We start from the raw sequence: 18,523 nt of genomic DNA on the forward strand, positions 1-18,523 counted from the left end.
CCTTTATTTAACTCATTAGATATTTCTGTTCTTCATTACACAGCCCATGCATATTCACTATCTACGAATAAATAAACATAAAAGCTACTTTCTGCTGCTCCCTTGCCACATATGTTTGAATTGGAAGGCAACAGTAGTTGTTAAAAGCCAAGATGTGCAGAAGAGCATCTCTGAACGCACAACAGATCAAACATTGAAGCGGCAGAAATCACACCGGGTACCACTTCTGTCAGCTAAGAACGGAAAAATAAGGCTACAATTCACATGTGCTCACCAATGTTGGACAGTAGAAGTTTGGAAAAACTGTGCCTGGTCTGGTGAGTTGCGACTTCTGCTGCAGCATTCAGATGGTCCGGTCAGAATTTGGCATAAGCAACATGAAAGCATGGATTCATCCTGCTTTGTATCAACAGTTCAAGCTGGTGATGATGGTGTAGTAGTGTGGGGATATTTTCTTGGCACACTTTAAGCCCCTTAATACCAGCTGATAATCATTTGATCACCACAGCCTGAGTATTGTCGCTGACTATGTCCATCCCTTTATGACCACAGGGTGCCCATATTCTGATGGCTGCCTCTAACCGGATAACACACTGGTATCAATGAGGTGTGCCTGATAAAGTGTCTTTTTTTTTTTTTTAACTTTTTTGTGACTTTAAATGCAATCAGAATTTTTTTTTTAATCTGTCTAAATAGACACGAGTTTTTTCAGGCAGCCCTGGGTGGATTCGGTGAAATGATTAAAGCCCAGTGGGCACAGTTACCTGCAGTCAATCCCACCGCTGCTTATGAAGCCAGCTGTTGTTAAAGACACGCTGTTCTTTAGCCAAAGTGCAACAACATGCTGTGCCTCTACCTGCATCCAAGACAAACAAGCATTTGTCCATTATCTGTGATGCACGGCAAACAGGATGTTGGTTGTGTTGGTGGTGATAGTAGTGCAGGGTGACACATACTGAAGTGCTAGTGACAAAACAGTCACATTGAGTGTACTGAGGAGAAAATGGGATGACGCTCATGTGGGTGCTCTGTTCTGTTGTATTCTAGTGTATTTTATTCTGTTGTATAAATCTGCATTTGCTTAAGCTCAACTGTTTTGAGATAAATAAGTACAGTAGTCTTATCTTAGAGCAGAGATATATTGCAGTAAGACAGTAAATAAAAGTATGAAGCCATTTCATGCATGGAGGGAGTCCTCTCCCCTGAGCTGAACCTTCTAAGGTTTACTGCAGAGTTCAGCCAGATTATGAATAATGGAGAAAGGTCAGGATAGATTTTTAATGGATTTATACACCACAGCTGCATCAACAGGAATTTTAGAGTGATCATTTCTGCTACCAAGGGTGGGGTATATTTTCCCTTGAGCTGTTGCTCCAACAATTAAAATGAAAGAGTGATTGAACATAAGCATACGCTGCATTCTCCATGCATGGGTTAATCCCACTAATCTGTTTTGTGTATGTAACATGTCATGACCTAATTTTAAGAGTGTCATTTAGTAAATAATCTGCTAAATGACTATTTTACACAACTCAAATGTGTGTGTGAAGAGTCTTTATATTCCCTCCATTTTAGTTGCACACAGAAGTGCAAATCTCTTCAGACTCGACTCTTCCTTTCATGCTTCAGAGTTTTTAAGTTTTAAAGCCCACATGCATGAGCTCCCCCCCATTGCTTTTTTTTTTTTTTTTCATGATATGAAGAGCTTTGCAGTAATCCTTCTTCTTAATGAGCCCGTTTTATGTGCGTCGCTCTTTAGCAGTTCAAAAAAGGGGGTCAGGGTGGGTCCTCCGTCAGTCGTTCCACGTCTGTTGCTGCTCACAAAAGGCGGGCTAGCCATGACTTTCGATTGGTTCTTTTTAATGTATAGCAGCGTGGGAGATGTAATTTACCAAAAGTGTCAGCAGCAACCAAGGCTGACAGTCATGTCCCCCAGTTGACACCAAATAAACAGTCACTTAGTTTGCGTGTCCCTGTCCACCCACATAACGCTGATGGAGACTGATGATCACACCCGCGTGTAATTGTTCTGACACCTCGCTGTGACAGATTGTGTAGAGAGCAGTAAATTGGGAATGACTTTAACACTGGTCTAGAAATGAAAAGAGGAAATTAGATATATTCATCCATTATGGAAGAGTCCACATTTCAGCTCACTCCTTGGGATAAATTTGACTTTTAATATTAACTTTTCATTTTTATTTATTTTTTGAGCATGCGGGGCGATACAGCTATGTTCATTCAGCTCACACTTACCTACAGCTATCCTTTGTACTCGATTTGCATAATTCTAATTAAATGCTCACTCAGAAGCACCCAATCAGGGTGTCAAGTAGAAAGTAGGAGGAAACAAATCCTTTTATATGTTAATCTACTTTACTACAACATTGTCTAGCCTGCCAGGGAAATGAATATTTCACACATCAAACTACACATTTGCATCAGCATGCAGAAATAAATGTATTACTTCCATCATTTTCGATTAGCTCTGCTTTAGGCTGATATTAGGCATTTTTCACACTGCATAATGTTTTTGATTCCATACAAGTGCTTGTCCAAGGAAATGCTGATAGCATTTCATACATGCTTGTTATTGAAACTAACCCAAACATTACTCTTTGTTTCATTTTTTAATTATATTTCATTTATATCAAGAATTGAGAAGCTGGCACTGTCGGAAAGTACAGTTTATGATTCTCTTTTGCACACCCCATTATTTGCAGCAAAGACACTTTTCTTTCTTCTGCTTTGAGCAGCTGGAAAAATTCAGAAATTAAATGGAGGGCTAATTGATTTTTCTCGCTAACTCTACAGTCCACTGACAGCACAGATTTGGTGGCAGGAAGGGTCCTGACTGATGACTCACAAACAAGACATCCAAAAAAATGATCGATCACATTTTTTAACAGAGTGCCTGAAACATATCTCCTCAGAAAAAGAAGAAGAAAAAAATACTGTTTGTCCTATATCATAAAATTGGAGATGTCGCTCAGCACCCAATAAGGTGTATCAAATGAAGTGACCACGAGTGTGTCTGTGTTCAAACTGAGGATGAGAATGGGAAAACTGCTGATCTACGGGGACAGCAGAAGATTGGAAAATCGTTGCCTGGTCTGATGAATCTTGATTTCTGCTGCAACATTCAGATAGGATGGTCAGAATTTGGTGTAAACAGCATGAAAGCATGGATCCATCCTGCCTTATATCAATGGTTCAGGCTGCTGGTGGCGTAATGGTGTGGGGGGATATTTTTGGCACACATTGAGCCTCTAGTACCAGTTGAGCCATTTAAATGCCACAATCTACCTGAGTATTGCTACTGACCATGTTCACCCCCTTTATTTGTACCCATCTTCTGATGGCTGCTTACAGCAGGATAATGCACCATGTCATAAAGCTCAAATCATCTCAAAATGGTTTTTTGAAGATAACAATGAGTTCACTGTACTCAAATGGCCCCCACAGTCGCCAGATCTCAATCCAATCGAGCACCTTTGGGATGTGGTGGAACGGAGATTCGCTTCATGAATGTGCAGCCAAAAAATCTGCAGTAACACCGATGATGATGCTGCCACGTCAACATGAACCAAAATCTCTGAGTAATGTTTCCAGCATCCTGTTGTATCTATGCCACGTTAATATCCTTGTGAGGCAATTTGCTTCACATATAATACTCTAAAACAATATATACAGTACATCATACACAAACAGTAAAAATCTAAATCTTCTACTCTTGTCACCGTGAATCTTGGATTAAAAAAAGCAGGAAAATAACATCATGGGTTATAGTTTGTTTGAGAAACAACAACAGACTGAATGACCATCTATAACTAATACCCACTGCCTGTGGGAAGGCTGTCTATGTGCAAATAGGAACATCTGGAGCTCAACTTACTGTATTGTTGATATCAAGTGTCTAAAGTGTGTAGTTTCTCTTAAGAATCTGAACACAGAGCACACAAATGAATACAAAATAAAATATATAAAACAGCATGATGTGTGTCCAAGTGAAATGCCAGAAGCACCTGTTAAATTAATGTAATAATGAACTGAGGCCACTGAAAGTTAATACATAATTAAATGTCACCAAGCCATGATAAGCCATGGAAGCACAGCTGTGCTATATTGTATTCAGCTCACAGCACATGACGGAACCTGAAGGGATAGTTACCCCCAAATCACTTTTGCCTGTTTTTCCTCTGACCTGTAGTACTATTTCCCCATTTAGTTTACCCTATTGTGGGTTGCTCAGTTTTAGAGATCTCGGCTATAGAGAGTAACGCATGCCAACACGGCAACCAAAAGAAGCATGCAGCTCGCTAATATTACAAGTCCACTGTGTGGGGATGCTAATGTTTACATCCTGTCACGCTGTTATGAACACAGCGTCATGGGTAGATGCTCACTTCCTGCTATGCACTGATACAACTGGTGCATGTAGTTTGGTAGGAATAGTTCCTACATGAAATCGCCCACAAGGTTTGTGGATTGTTTTTGTTAAGCATAAACCAAGAGAGGGCAGACATTTCTACAGCAAAGGTCTCCGAAGGTGGGTAACTCACACCAAAGCAATCCAGATGGATATGTAGCAGGACAGGCCAGGGATGGTATGTGTTGGCTCACTGTCACACCTGTCACAGCTCACTGGGATGCTTGAACAGAAAAGATCCTTGTTTCAAACTGTGAGTGAGTCTTTGCACAGAATATGTATGTACTGTATCCGTGAACACAGAAAAAACTGAGCAGAGGTAAGCAGGACACTGTTAAGCACAAAGAAATGATCTTTATGCACTCGTGATTTAACTCGCTGACTTAATGTCTTCTATTTGCAGCATTGTGTCCGTGGAAACAAGGTAGTTTTTAATAGTGTCACCACTTGAATCATTTATCATGTAATTCAACAGGAACACCTTGCCTTGAGGAGCTATTGACCTCAGTCAACAGCATCTTACCATTTATCATAACTATGCATACACAGGTGCACGTGCTCCATCTTTCTTGCTGTCTAACCATAAGCCTGCCTCACATAAACTACAATCCTCTATTATTGCTCTTTCACACACACACACACACACACACACACACACACACACACACACACACACACACACACACACGCACACACACACACACACACACACACACACACACACACACACACACACACACACACACACTGACCAGCGTTTGTCCTTCCTTCAGGTGACGATTCTGATCATCCTGGCCTTGGCCTTCCTTGCCTGCATTGTGTTCCTGGTGGTTTATAAAGCCTTCACCTACGACCACGCCTGCCCAGATGGATTCATTTATAAGGTAAGACCCACAAATGGCCAGTGTTCAGTTTTATGTCTCAACAACACATTTATTTAGAGAGGTGGTTAACAGAGCAGCTGGTTTGTACTGTAATGTGGGTTCTAGATTAGCCTCTTGACTGCTAAGTAAGCCTGCAGATAATGCTAATTTTATTATTAATGATTCATTTCTTAGTTTATTTTAGGTGTGTGTATGTGTGTGTGTGTGTGTCCACCTTAATACTAATCCCTTAATGCATGATGTGAATATTGGCCCATGTTCTGTCTGTTTCCTTCGTGGAACCAACATCTGTGAGGGTTAGCTGTATGCTACAATACTGTAGAAGGATGTTACAATATGTCTTCTCCTGTCTTAGAGATTCTGAGGTAATATATGAAATGGAAACACATTTCCACTATTTCCTTAGCACTTCACTGAGTTAACCTTGTAGGATCTCAAAAGGAGATATAAAGTCAAGTCAAAGCCTTAAAGTCCCACTACAATAATGTAATTCAGTTTGTGATAACTATCCAGGTGCGCTTTTTCAAACTGGACCTCCATTCCTTTGATTTCTTCTTGTCTTTGTGCAAGCTGGCTCCACATAAAAAAAAATTAGTCCATTTAAACAGTCTACAGTCTATTTAAAATGATGTTGATTTGTCCAGTTACTTTTGAGCTTCTGGAAGTAGGGGACTGTGTAGTCAAATGGCTATAATTCCTCAACAGTGATGTAATACTTTTGTTAAACTCCTTGAATTAAAGCTGAAAGTCTGCACTGCAGTCACATCTTGCTGGTATGATTTAAAATCCACTGTGGTGGTGAAATTACAAACATTGTGTCATCGTCCAAAAACTTAAAGTCCTAAGTATATGTTTACAATAAAAAAAAAAGAAACACTTATTGATCTCATACATAGTTTGACATTTTCAAAGTGTCTGAAAATGTCAGTTTTCCTCCATGGTGTGATAGTCCATCTTATTTATTTATTTTTTTAGGTAACATATCACAGACACAGCAAGTTATTAAAGTCAAATAACTAGAACTCATCCCCACAGTCCCTGCAAGAGGCAAGGAGTAAGGTGATGGGATGCACAAAATTAGTGAAAAATGTCAATCAAAGGGTGACTTTGTCAGATTTTTTTTGTTTTGTTTTGTCAGACCAGCTGATAAAATCAAAAGATTTGTTTTTTTTTTAAGCAAAAAAAAAAAAAGAACAAAATCAATAGAGAGATCTAAACCAAGTCATTAGATTAAAATTTGTATTATACTGGCATGTCTTAGCTGCACTGTAGTGTCTTGTGGTTTCTTTAGAGTGCAGTAAGCATCAATTAATCAAAATATGCATACATGGTTAATTAGTAATTAGTAAAGCACATCAGCAAGGGTTGTACCAAATATTCTCCAAAACTGTTCTGCTGTTTAGACATTCAGTCTAATTAATTATGCACAGTTACCGTATTTTCCGGAGTATAAGTCGCACTTTTTTTCATAGTTTGGCTGGGGGTGCGACCTATACTCCGGAGTGACGTATATGTGACATTTATAACACATGAACCAAAATACTCCAGCCACTTGACATCTCCGTGAACTGCAGCTTTAAGGCAGTCTTGCGTAACCTGTGGGCGCAGTGGATGATGGATGGAGAGCACAGCTTAACGGCAACTGGGAGAATGCGCCACCCAACTTTCCTGGAAGTCATTGGATGGATCAAGAAAACATGGGCTTCAGTGACAAACCATCCTGTTGGGATTCAGAAAGGCTGGAATAATTGGAACTGCAGCTGACGACGAGTCTGTCTAACGAGACACAGAAGAGGAAGCGGAGCTTCGTCTACGGAGTGTACGGAATTGTTTAGAAGTGACACAGAGGATGAAGAATTCAATGGATTGATGGTTTGGTTAACTTGTTAGTATGTTCTTTATGCTATGGTTATCTGAATAACTTAATGTTACGTTAACATACCGAACACGTGTTCGTTGTGCGTCATGTAGCTGAATGTGCTACGTTAGCATAACGTAGGTGTAACCGTGTTCGTCCTGTTCTTTAATCCATTATTATTTTAAATTATTTTAAATTGCCGTTCAAGATGGAATTTGTGCTCTGGGTCTCGGATTCTATCACCACCCCCCCCCCCAAAAAAAGTGCGACTTATAGTCCAGTGTGACCTATATAAGTTTTTTCTTCTTTATTATGCATTTTTTGGCTGGTGCGACCTATACTCCGGAGCGACGTATAGTCCGAAAAATACGGTACACAAATACTCAAAAATACAACAAAACAAAGAAAAAATACTTGCACTGGGTATAGCATAACCTTCAAATCACACAGAAAATCAAACCTTTTAGTATTAAAAAACAGCACTGAAACAATAAGAACAGCCTTACTGACAATCTATGTCATTGCTAAGACTTGGGCGCAAAGTGTCTCTCCTCACCTCACAAACACTCACTTAACTTTCTTTTGGTTCATATTAGAAGCACCCAGATCTAAAAAAGTAGAACACCATAAACTGAGGATTGCAACTGATGAAGCTCTGCTGTGTTTTGCAGTAACAAATGTCTTGGTCTAAATGAAATTCTCACAAGGTTCCCAAAACCTCTTTGTTTAAGCATGTTCATTGTTTAGATCTTAAAAGCTTGTCTCTTATGGATGGTGCCTTACTGAATGTAGTCATAGGGGGATTGTGGAAGATTTCTTTTAAGTAAATAAAGTTTATTTAATAAAGTAAGTTAAGATTATTTATGTATTCATGTTCAATAGCAAATCCAATGGGAGCAAATTCCACAACAACAAGCATTGATCTGTTAACCTCAGAGACATATTATTTACATATGGATGGACATATTTAAGTTCCCTAATATAGCGAGGCATCTGACCATGAAGAGCTTTGAAAGTGAGCACCAAAGGCTTAAATTGAGCCCCAAACTTTACAGGGAGTCAGTGTGAAGAGGACAGAATTGGTGTCACATGGGACCTTTTAGAGGACCTGGTGAGGAGCCTTGCAGCATCATTCTGGACCTTTTGCAAGAGATAATCCATACATGGTTTGCTCAGGCAAAGGATAAATTAATTACAATAATCTAGCCATGATGAAATAAAAGCACATATGATCATTTCCCTTTCAGATGGAGATATAATATAAACTTAGCATATAAAAAGTAAGGAAACTTGTGTTTGATCAACAATTTCTTTGTTGTAACAATGCTTCTTGGCAATAAATCTTTAGAACCACTGGAAAACCTGTATTTTCCTTACAAATATGGTACCATTTAATGGGAAATAAAACATTTGTGGGTTGAGGATTGGGGGTGGCTGTAGCTCAGTAGGTAGAGCAGGTCACCTACTGATCGGAAGTTCAGCGGTTCGATTCCTGGGTACTGCAGGCTACATGCCAATGTATCCTTGGGCAAGATACTTAACCCCAAGTTGCTCTCCGACCATCCCGTCAGAGTATGAATGTGTGTGAATGTTAGTTAATTAAAAGCACTTAGCTTAGTAAAAACATGGAAGTGCTTGTATGAATGGGAGTGCATGGGTAAATGTAAAAAAAAAAACGTGTTGTATAAGCGCTTTGAGTGCTCTGACTGAGTAGAAAAGCGCTATATAAGAACTAGTCCATTTACCATTTATTGACTCATGTTTTGAGCTTTTGGTACCCAGGGTTCTGACAATCAGGCTTATCAACACTGGAGGCAGTCTCAATGAAGAGTCTGGGACCAAACTCTATCCTCCAAGATGACAACGCTCGCCCCCCACAGAGCGGGGTTTATCAGAGACTACCTCCAGAGTTTGGGAGTGGAGAGAATGGAATGGCCTGTCTGCAGTTCTGACCTCAACCTTGGGCATCCTGTTCGTGGCAGAGTGACCCATTCCAAGGTTGCAGAAGTGAACACAACTGCATTGGCTGACTTGTGACAAATTCTAGTTGAAGAATGAGATGCCATCCCACAGCAGTGTGTGGCAACGTCAGTGACCAGCATAAAGAGGAGGTGCCAGGCTGTTGTGACTGTGGACGGTTCTTCCACATGCTGCTGAGGCCCCTGTTTGTTAAATGAGTGAGTTGTTAAATTGCCAATATGTCTTGTTTCTGGAGACTTCAATCATCCAATCCAGTAAATGACACCAAACAAGAGGAGTCAATACCAGAATAAGCTGTTCGGCATCGGCAGAGATGATATGATGATAAATTTTTTCATGGATGTGACCCACAAACTCAACTCGGTATAAGATTTATTGCTAAGAATCACTGTTACAACAAAGAACTAATCAAGAAGAATAAGAAGAAACAGCCTTTATTGTCCCACAGAGGGCAAATTTGGGTGTAACCAAACACAAATTTCCTGACTTTTTGTGCTAGATTTATTTAACCTCAGATCACCTGGGATTATGTTTGGGCTTGATTGAATGATTTGCTTAATCAAAGCGGGACATGTGAGTATTTTTATTTGTAAATCTTTCTTTTTAAAAAATTGAAAATGTGTTAGTGGCTATTGCACCCTCCGTTATTGCTCATGGATACAAAATCTGGATGTTATTTCTTGAACCTGCTTCTCCGAGTCTCTCATCACTTAAACACTTCAACTATCCAAGGAGGATATTGATTTTGTAAGAAACTGTCAGCCTTCAGCAAAGTGTTCCTGCCCCAGAGCTTTTGGCACTTTTATTTTTTTTTCTGCACTGATAGCCAAGTGGAGGATAAGGTGATGCACATTTTTTTAGTAGTTGGAATACTGAAAGTGTGGAAAATCCAGTGTGAAGGCATTAACACAATCTGAGACATTTTGGATCTGGTAGTTGAAAGATAGATCCAAAATGTCCTTAAAGAAAGATATAATAGATATGTTCAGTGATGGTTGTGTAGTTTATATCATCTCTGTGTATTATTGTTTAAATCAATGTCAGGTGCTGTTTTTTTTTCTGTGGTGTCACGTGTGTTTTGTATTTCTTCATTTTTTCCTCTGTTTGGTTGTTGCTGTTGTTTTTGGGCCTCCGTGTAACTGAAAGATATCTCAGCATGTGCAAAATCAATATCTGATCAAATTGCTTTGGAGATGGAACAGCTGTTGTTTTTATTATAGGCTTGTATGCTCGTGCCTCTCAGGTATATATACCCTCTTCAGCTCATTTGTGCTGAATCCTGAAGAAGGCACGAGCTGGTAAAACCTTTTTAAAGTCCAGCTAGAACATGTCAAAATAATAAGAGGATTTTCCTTAAATTTTTTTTCTCTACTGAAGTTTCTCCTTTGACAGCAGGAGAGACTAGCAGGGGTGTCCAAACTTGCGGCCCGCGGGCCAAATCCGGCCACGCCCACTTCTGGCCTGCGAATTGATGTCAAAAATAACATACAATTTGGCCCTTTAAGTTACTTTTTTGACATTTCACCTTCCCCTCCAATTACGAGGGTTAAGCAAAATGTCAAAAAAGTAACTTAAAGGGCCAAATTTTATGTTATTTTTGACATCAATTTGCGGTCCGGAAGTGGGCGTGGCCGGATGTGGCCCGCGGGCCGCAAGTTTGGATACCCCTGGACTAGAGCATGCCTAAAATGGTTTTCTAAATGAAAGTCTGGTTTTTCTGTCAGTTAAGTAAATGTTTAATTGCTTGTCTTCTCTTATTTATTTCACACTTGTGTTGGCAAATATTTGCTCTGCCAAACTCCTGAATCCTGTCCACCCTTCTTTGTTGCCTTCTCTACCATCCCACCTACACTATATTGCCAAAAGTATTTGCTCATCTGCCTTTACATGCATATGAACTTGAGTGACATCCTATTCTTAATCCATAGGGTTTAATATGATGTTGGCCCACGCTTTGCAGCTATAACAACTTCAGCTCTTCTGGGAAGGATTTCCACAAGGTTTAGGAGTGTTTATGGGAATTTTTTTTTATCATTCAACAACAACAAAAAAAAGAACAAAGAAACTTTTGCCCCACTTTTATTAATATCTGAGGTCATGTTAACCGAAGAAGCTGATTTATCTTGCAGGCAATAATTCATTAATGGTATCAATGATTTTGTTATGACCAGTGTAATTTAGTGTAATTTATGCTTTTATTCCTTAGCACAGAAGCCAAAAGAACACTTAATGTAGTCCTCCATCATATGTTAATCAGAAAAATTAGACATGCTGAATATTTTACGGTAATTACTACATCACGACTGACTCCTGATCATTATGGCTGAGGTTATAAAACAAAATGTCTTGCGCGGCTATCCTCATGCAACAGTCTGATTTTAGGTTTTACAGTGCATGAATACAGACAACTTCTACTCTCCTGACTTCCACTGCCCTCTACTTCTAAGTTTCACTTTACCTTGTAAGAGGTCACCTTGGAAGTCTGTGTCTCTAGACAGATGTAGTCTTTAAGGTGGAATAAATCTAGTTTCAGGCCCACAACCTCTGCAGGGGCTCTGACTGCAGTCTGCAGAGGTATTATTAGCAGTGTCACATGCACATTCACAAGGTGGAAAAGTGACAATAGAAATACACGCCTGCTCGTACAATGTGCCACACACAGCACAGCTATGCAAGGCTGTAAATGGGTGCACACTCAAACACATGGAAATATATGCATGCACTCTCCAGTCCTCTCCTTATGTTCTACCATCTTTACCATCGCTACTTTACCATCCCTTCAGACTCCTTCTTATGGTTTCATACGCCACCTCCTTGTTACAACTAGTTAGAATTAGAAGCCTTTTGTTGTCATTATACAATGTATAATGACACCTTTAGATGCAAGAGAAAAACAAAGAACAAAAATACAGTCACACCACCATACACCATAACCATACACCATAAATATAAAAAGTACTATACAGTAGAAATCACCTAAGTCAAAGCTGCACAAATCGGATTTGTGCTCTAGTCGGATGGCTTCTGCAGGTCCTGATTTTCCTAACGTTACTTACAATAAAAATCATCACCTAAATTGGATCATACAAGTCTGATTTTTGCCTACTTCGGATGAAAAATGTGGTCCCATTGTAATGGATTTCCAATTAAATGTGATCGCATAAGTCGCATGAGTTTAGCGCTAAAGCCCTCCTCAGCTCTCATCACGCCTACACAGGCTAACAACGCCTGGAGCTCGCTTGAGTGTCTATACAGTCATGCGATGTCTGGATTGGCCGGACTGGGCGAATCAGTTAATTTCATCGGTGTTGTAACAAAAAGTGGTTCATGTGACAGAGTAGCAGGTAGATGCAAATATTTCACAGATTCACAGTGACTTACCCAATAACAGAAAATATTGCACAGAGTATTCTAATAATTAAAAAAATAAGAAAAAATGCATATTGTACATTTGTTTTTATTTTGGGGGGTAATTCAAGGTCCATCATATGAATTTCTTGTTGGCCATTATTTATCATTAATAATAAAAATTACACATTTAAAGATGTTTATTATTATAATTATTATTTTTATTATATATTTTCTTCTACAGTGTGAGGTTTTTGGGTTATTATACATAACACTGGGTCCTGACTGTATTATGTTAAATGTCCCGAGAAGACCTATGTAATAATATGGCATTATTAATTTTTTTTCTATTATCTCTTCTGCAACCTTGGAATGCTCTATTAGGATGATATGGTACTATGAGGTCTTTAAGGGGCCTGATTATTCAAGACTTTGTATGTGAGCAGAAGGATTTTAAATTCAATTCTGGAATTAAGAGGGAGCCGGCCCAGTTCGTGACAATGAAGAGAATCCAATATGGGAGAAATATGTTCTCTATCAGTGCTCTCACTGCAGCACAAGACATTATAGTACAGTAACAGCACTGTGCTATAATGTCTTGGTTAACTTTGAATATTTCTGATCTGGCCAATGCAACATATGCTATCAGTGTAAAAACTTAATGAATGTGGTATAAACACATTTTGCCTAAAACTGTTGGCTTTAACTGGGTTGTAATTTTCAATTTAAATTGCAGTACAGGTAATCAAATCTTAATATTTTAATAATATTTTCCTTTAATTGTGTAATTGTATAAAACAATTCAGTAGCGTTTTGAATTAACCTGTTATTCTCCTACTATATCTCACTATTGTTGCCCTACAGCACAAGCGATGTATCCCAGCCTCCCTCGAGGCCTACTACGCCGCCCAGGACGCCAACTCGAGGGGCCGTTTCTATACAGTGATCAGCCACTACAGCATGGCCAAGCAGACCACCTCGCACTCCGTCTCCCCCTGGCTCCCTGGAGGGTCGGGAGGGCGTGACGCCAAACCCCCGAGCGGTGGTGAGGGCCACTGAGGTAGCTGACCGGCTAAAGGATGTGAAGACACCCATGCAGACATGAAGAAGTACATGCAGACACAGGCCGACAACATGTCCGTGAATATTTAGAATTGTAGACAAAAGAGACAGATTCACACAAGAGTACATATATAGAGTGAAATCGTGCATGCAGACATTAAAACACACAAGCACATTTGTATTTAGATTAACTTGTCTGCTCTTTTGTCGTCATTCTTATTGAGGGGCATCCAATCTCTTACTCTGTTTAGGTTATCATCATCATCATCATCATCATCATCTGCTGACATCCACCCATAGTCCGTTATCTTGTTTACTCCCCTCCTCAAAAATGATTATTAATTGATTTTCATCATATATTTATTTTTTACTGTAATCTATGGATGTTTTGTATGTGATTACCAGGTAACTCTTTGTATGAAGGCACAAGCTGATGCTGAGATTCACGGTACTTTGTGAGATTTTCTGGAGTTTGAAGTCTTTTTTTTTTCCCCTCAGTGTGTATACTATAGTTACTGTATAGTCATTCTCAGCCCCTCTTCTTTCTTGCTTTTTTTTTTCTTTTTGTCCAGACTAGGCAACCTCAGGCATACCTGTCAAAAACTACACAGGCATATCACCCAAAATGTGTCAAAACTTCAGCTGGGCTGTCTGAGGCCAACGCTCGCTTCAGCTCTGAGTTGACTGAGTGACTTTTCTCCTTCATGGCTGTTTAATAGCTCATATACAAGAAGATAATTTTAAATGTGCTGTGCCATACATTTTACATCCTGAAATCCCCCCCACCCCCCCACCCCAGTGAGCTACGCTGTACATAGAAATGTGCATTGAGGCTAGTTTTGTGTGTATGCATTGTAGTAGCTTTAGGAAGTTTTTCTTCTTTTTTAACAAATCCTTTATGTGAACTACATATTGCTTCAGTTGCCAGTCTTGTAGCTTCATTAAACACAATGTTGCAGATGGGAAACAAGATATTGTGCATACAACTGTCTCTTGCCAAAATTCTGATTTGCCACTGTGTATTGTTATGTTTATGGATGGGCTTCAACTGCAGCCAAGTTCTCTTCCTGTTATTTTTTTTTTCAATTTTGTATTGTTGGATCTGTTGTCAAGGGCGCTTTAATGAGATGTTGTGATGTTGTTAGTTGATATGTAGCGATACCTGGTGTAATTTATCCGTGTGCATCCTTGTCCCTCTTTTCTTGGTTCAAATTCAAAATAAAACGAGCTGTGACCTGTGCTGAGTGTGTCTGTCAGTCCCACCCACCGCCACGTCTCTTTTGCGCTCGCGCGGCATCTAATGTGGGCCCAAGGCGGCGAATGAGAGTGATGGTGACGGATTTTTTGCAGCATGTTATGTTATTGAGACGTTCATACTGCTACTCAAATTCATACCATATTGTTAAAGCATCCAGAGCTAAGGGGCAAATTTGTCTGCTGTAACAATGAGCACCTGTGATTGACAGTAAAAAAAAAAAAAGAAGAAAAAACTAGTAAAAATACCTGTATGGAATAATAGCTGCTGGATATATTTCATGTCTCTGTAGTCCTGGAAATGGCAGATAAAGTGTCTGTTTTTTCAGTGACATGAATATCTGACTTTCCTAATTATAAGTGTGTATTCTAATGAATCCGTCAGCTGTTTATCACTTGGGAGTGAAAATGTCCCTGAATTTAACAGGTTTTTGAGAGCAAAGAAAACAAGACAAAAAGACGGCTACACACAACTAAAACAGTATAAACACACAAAAAAATCAGTTTGAAATGTCCTTGAAGATTGCTTAAATGACACTGAGTTCATTTGATGATCAACATGCAGGCATCATAATTCATTATGTAAGAGAAGAAGCATGCCATTAGACCATCTTGATGCCCAGGGAGAAAAAGCATGATGAGTGAAAGGAAGTGGAATTCATTTAATTTATTTAAAGGAAATAAGTGCTGACTGTCACTAAAATTAAATGTTGAACCATTCTTTTGTTGGCGGCAGCACAGGGTTGTGGTGGTTAGCATTATTGCCTCATAGCAAGAAGGTCCTGGGTTCAAATCCACCGTCTGGCTGAGGCCTTTCTTGTGTGGAGTTTGCATGTCCTCACCGGGTACTCTGGCTTCCTCCCACAGTCCAAAGGCATAACCTAACATTATGACCACTAACTGGTGAAGTGAATAACACAGATTATCCCTTCATCATGGGACATTTTTGTGGGTGGGATATGTTAGGGAGCAAATGAACACTTTATCTTCAAACTTGATGTGTTAGAAGTAGGAAAAAAGTGTGAGGATTTGAGCAAGTATGACGAGGGCTAAATTGTGACGACTAGACGACGGGGTCACAGCATCTCCAAAACTGCAACTCTTGTAGGGTATTCCTGGTCTGCAGTGGTCAGTATCTATCAAAAGTGGTCCAAGGAAGGAACAGTGGTGAAGCAGTGACAGGTTCATGGAGGGCCAAAGCTCATTGATGTACATGGAAAGCGAAGGCTGGCCCGTGTGATCTGATCCAACAGATGATGGTGGTTCACTTACCTGGGGAACTCCTGGCACCAGGAAGTGCAAGGCTTTGGGCAACGTTCTCCTGGGAAACCTTAGGTCCTGCCATCCATGTGGATGTTACTTTTGCATGTATCACCTACCTACAGTAAGCATTGCTGCAGACCGTGCACAACCTTTTGTGGAAATAGTATTCCCTGATGGCTGTGGCATCTTTCAGTATGATAATGTGTCCTGAGACAAAACAATGTTTTCCTGGAAGTTTGAGGTGTTGACTTGGTTTCCAAATTCCCCCAGATTTCAATCCAGTGGAGCATCTGTGGGATGTGCTGGACAAACAAGTCTGAACCATGAAGGCTCCACCTCGCAGCTTACAGGACTTAAACGATATGTTGCTAACATCTTGGTGCAGATACCACAGCACACCTTCAGGGGTCTAGTGGAGTCAATGCCTCGATGGGTCAGGGCTGTTTGGCAGCAAAAGGGGGACAACATAATATTAGGTATTTGGTCATAATGTTATGCGTGATCGGTGTAACTGGCTTATAATTAGCTCCGTAAACCGTTTATTTTTCTGTCCTCCTAGCAATAAAGTAGTTGAAGTGGAAATGCTTTAATGGACCTAGAATAGGGCACAGAAGAGAAAATTACCACAGAATAAACAACGTGGCAACAATAGCAAGTGTACACAGACAAAATTGCCCAACACAAATGTTTGTTGATCTGAATAAATTGAAAATTAAACCTCTCTCAATCTTTCTGTTAAACCAAAAAATATATAATTGCATAAAGAACTAGCCAGTGTGCGTGTGTGTGCTGCCAAACAGAAAACCAGAGCAACATGACCTCTCACAGTCAGCACTTGACATTTTTTGTGTTGCATCTTGCAGGTATTGTTGGTATTCACACAGAAAAACAGGGGAGGAGAGGATAGAAGAGGTAACAGAATCATGAAATAGTCAGTACAAAAGTCAGAACAAAACAAAGAGAACAATAAGAGGAAAAGAAGAATGAGCAACCTGATGAGAGAGAGAGAGAGAAAAACACTCCCTGTATGGACAGATGTTCTCTTATGCAGTGCTTACACAACCTGGACATGCTGTAAATTGAGGGGTTAAGTGAAGAGGAGCAGCTGATGACCTAACGTGTCCAAGAGACAGTGAGTTGCAATCTGTTTCCTTCACAGGTCAACAAGGATCAGGGAGTAGACCAAGGTACACCTCAGAATGACTAAGCAAGCCAACTAACAACTGTAAACATCTTTGAATGCATCTTTTGTCACTGTTACAAGAACATTTAACTGCAGACCTTGGTGACATGAACTTGGGAATGTTTGCAGCTCACTGGCTTAAGCAGAATTATTTAACATAAGAGCTTTCTTCTGCAGTCACCATCAGACTTTATTAGACCATTCATTTCAAAGACCTGATTATTTAAAATGGACAGCTGGCTTTATAATGTTTCTTGTTCTCTAATTGTAACAGCAAATATCTATAATTCATACTCCCTTGGTGACGTATGTCGTTGTTACAAAAGACTGATGGATGCACACGGGTCATAGTTTTTGCAAAGGGAAAAATGTAGGAAAAGAGGTTCAAAATGATCTGTGTTAACTGACACTGATAGAAATTAAGCTTCACTGAGATGGCTCAAAGAAAAGGGGATCCAAATGAAACACACCAGACACACAAATGACCAAAATCCCCAACCTTTATAGAAGGAGGGGGTTAAAAAAAAGGATAAAATTTGCACTTTTGACCCGCTTTTGACATTTCCACTGATGACCCAGATATGTGCATCTTCTTGTCCCTTAGCAGAAGAAGAGACATTAAGCTTCACTGATAGTTTGGAGGTATAGTGTTATGTATCCACTACAGATGGATCAGCTAAACTACTGTCAATGGACATACTGTAATGAAAATTTTGAGTATTTTTCTCACATTTGAAACAGCTGGAAGTGCTTAAGTATTTATGCAGAGTTGGTGTGTGGCTGATAATGTTGGGTTCAAAATCAAAGGATGTGGTTAAATACACTAACCGGCCAGAAAAAAAAAAAGTCGCACTCTAACATTTTGTTGGAGCACTTTTCGCTTTGATGACAGCATGCATTCGCCACGGCATAATTTTGTTAAGCTTATGCAATGTTACAACATTTATTTCCAGCCAGAGTTGCATTAATTTTCCCCCAAGATCTCCCAGTACTGACGATTTAGAGAGCTGGACAGTTAAAGGCTTCTCCACCACGTCCCAAAGCTTCTCAGTGGGGTTAAGGTCTAGACTCTTTGGTGGCTGGTACATGTGTGAAAATGATGTCTCATGTTACTTGACCCTGTTGAATCTTTGCATCACCCTTTTGGAACATGCCTGTGCTGTGAAGGGAACAGAAAAAATGGAAAACCCTGGTCATTCAGTATAATACAAATTGTCAGCTGGCCTCATTTTTTTGGGCATATAACTTTTCTGAACCTCAAA

At 39.7% G+C, this 18,523-nt stretch overlaps 1 protein-coding gene across 3 annotated transcripts in view; it reads left to right on the top strand.

Moving 5' to 3' along the window:
- nsg2 (neuronal vesicle trafficking associated 2) overlaps positions 1 to 14,800 on the top strand; it is a 50,827-nt gene extending 36,027 nt beyond the window's left edge. For all 3 annotated transcript variants that reach the window (XM_030746779.1, XM_030746778.1, XM_030746777.1), the window contains exons 4-5: positions 5,203 to 5,313; positions 13,364 to 14,800. In XM_030746779.1, the coding sequence (XP_030602639.1) occupies positions 5,203 to 5,313; positions 13,364 to 13,558 (306 nt within the window). In that variant the 3' untranslated portion in view covers positions 13,559 to 14,800. The remainder of the gene's footprint in view (positions 1 to 5,202; positions 5,314 to 13,363) is intronic.
- Positions 14,801 to 18,523: the final 3,723 nt, after the last annotated feature.

Source organism: Archocentrus centrarchus, chromosome 14, assembly GCF_007364275.1.
Source record: "Archocentrus centrarchus isolate MPI-CPG fArcCen1 chromosome 14, fArcCen1, whole genome shotgun sequence".
Classification (NCBI taxonomy): domain Eukaryota; kingdom Metazoa; phylum Chordata; class Actinopteri; order Cichliformes; family Cichlidae; genus Archocentrus; species Archocentrus centrarchus.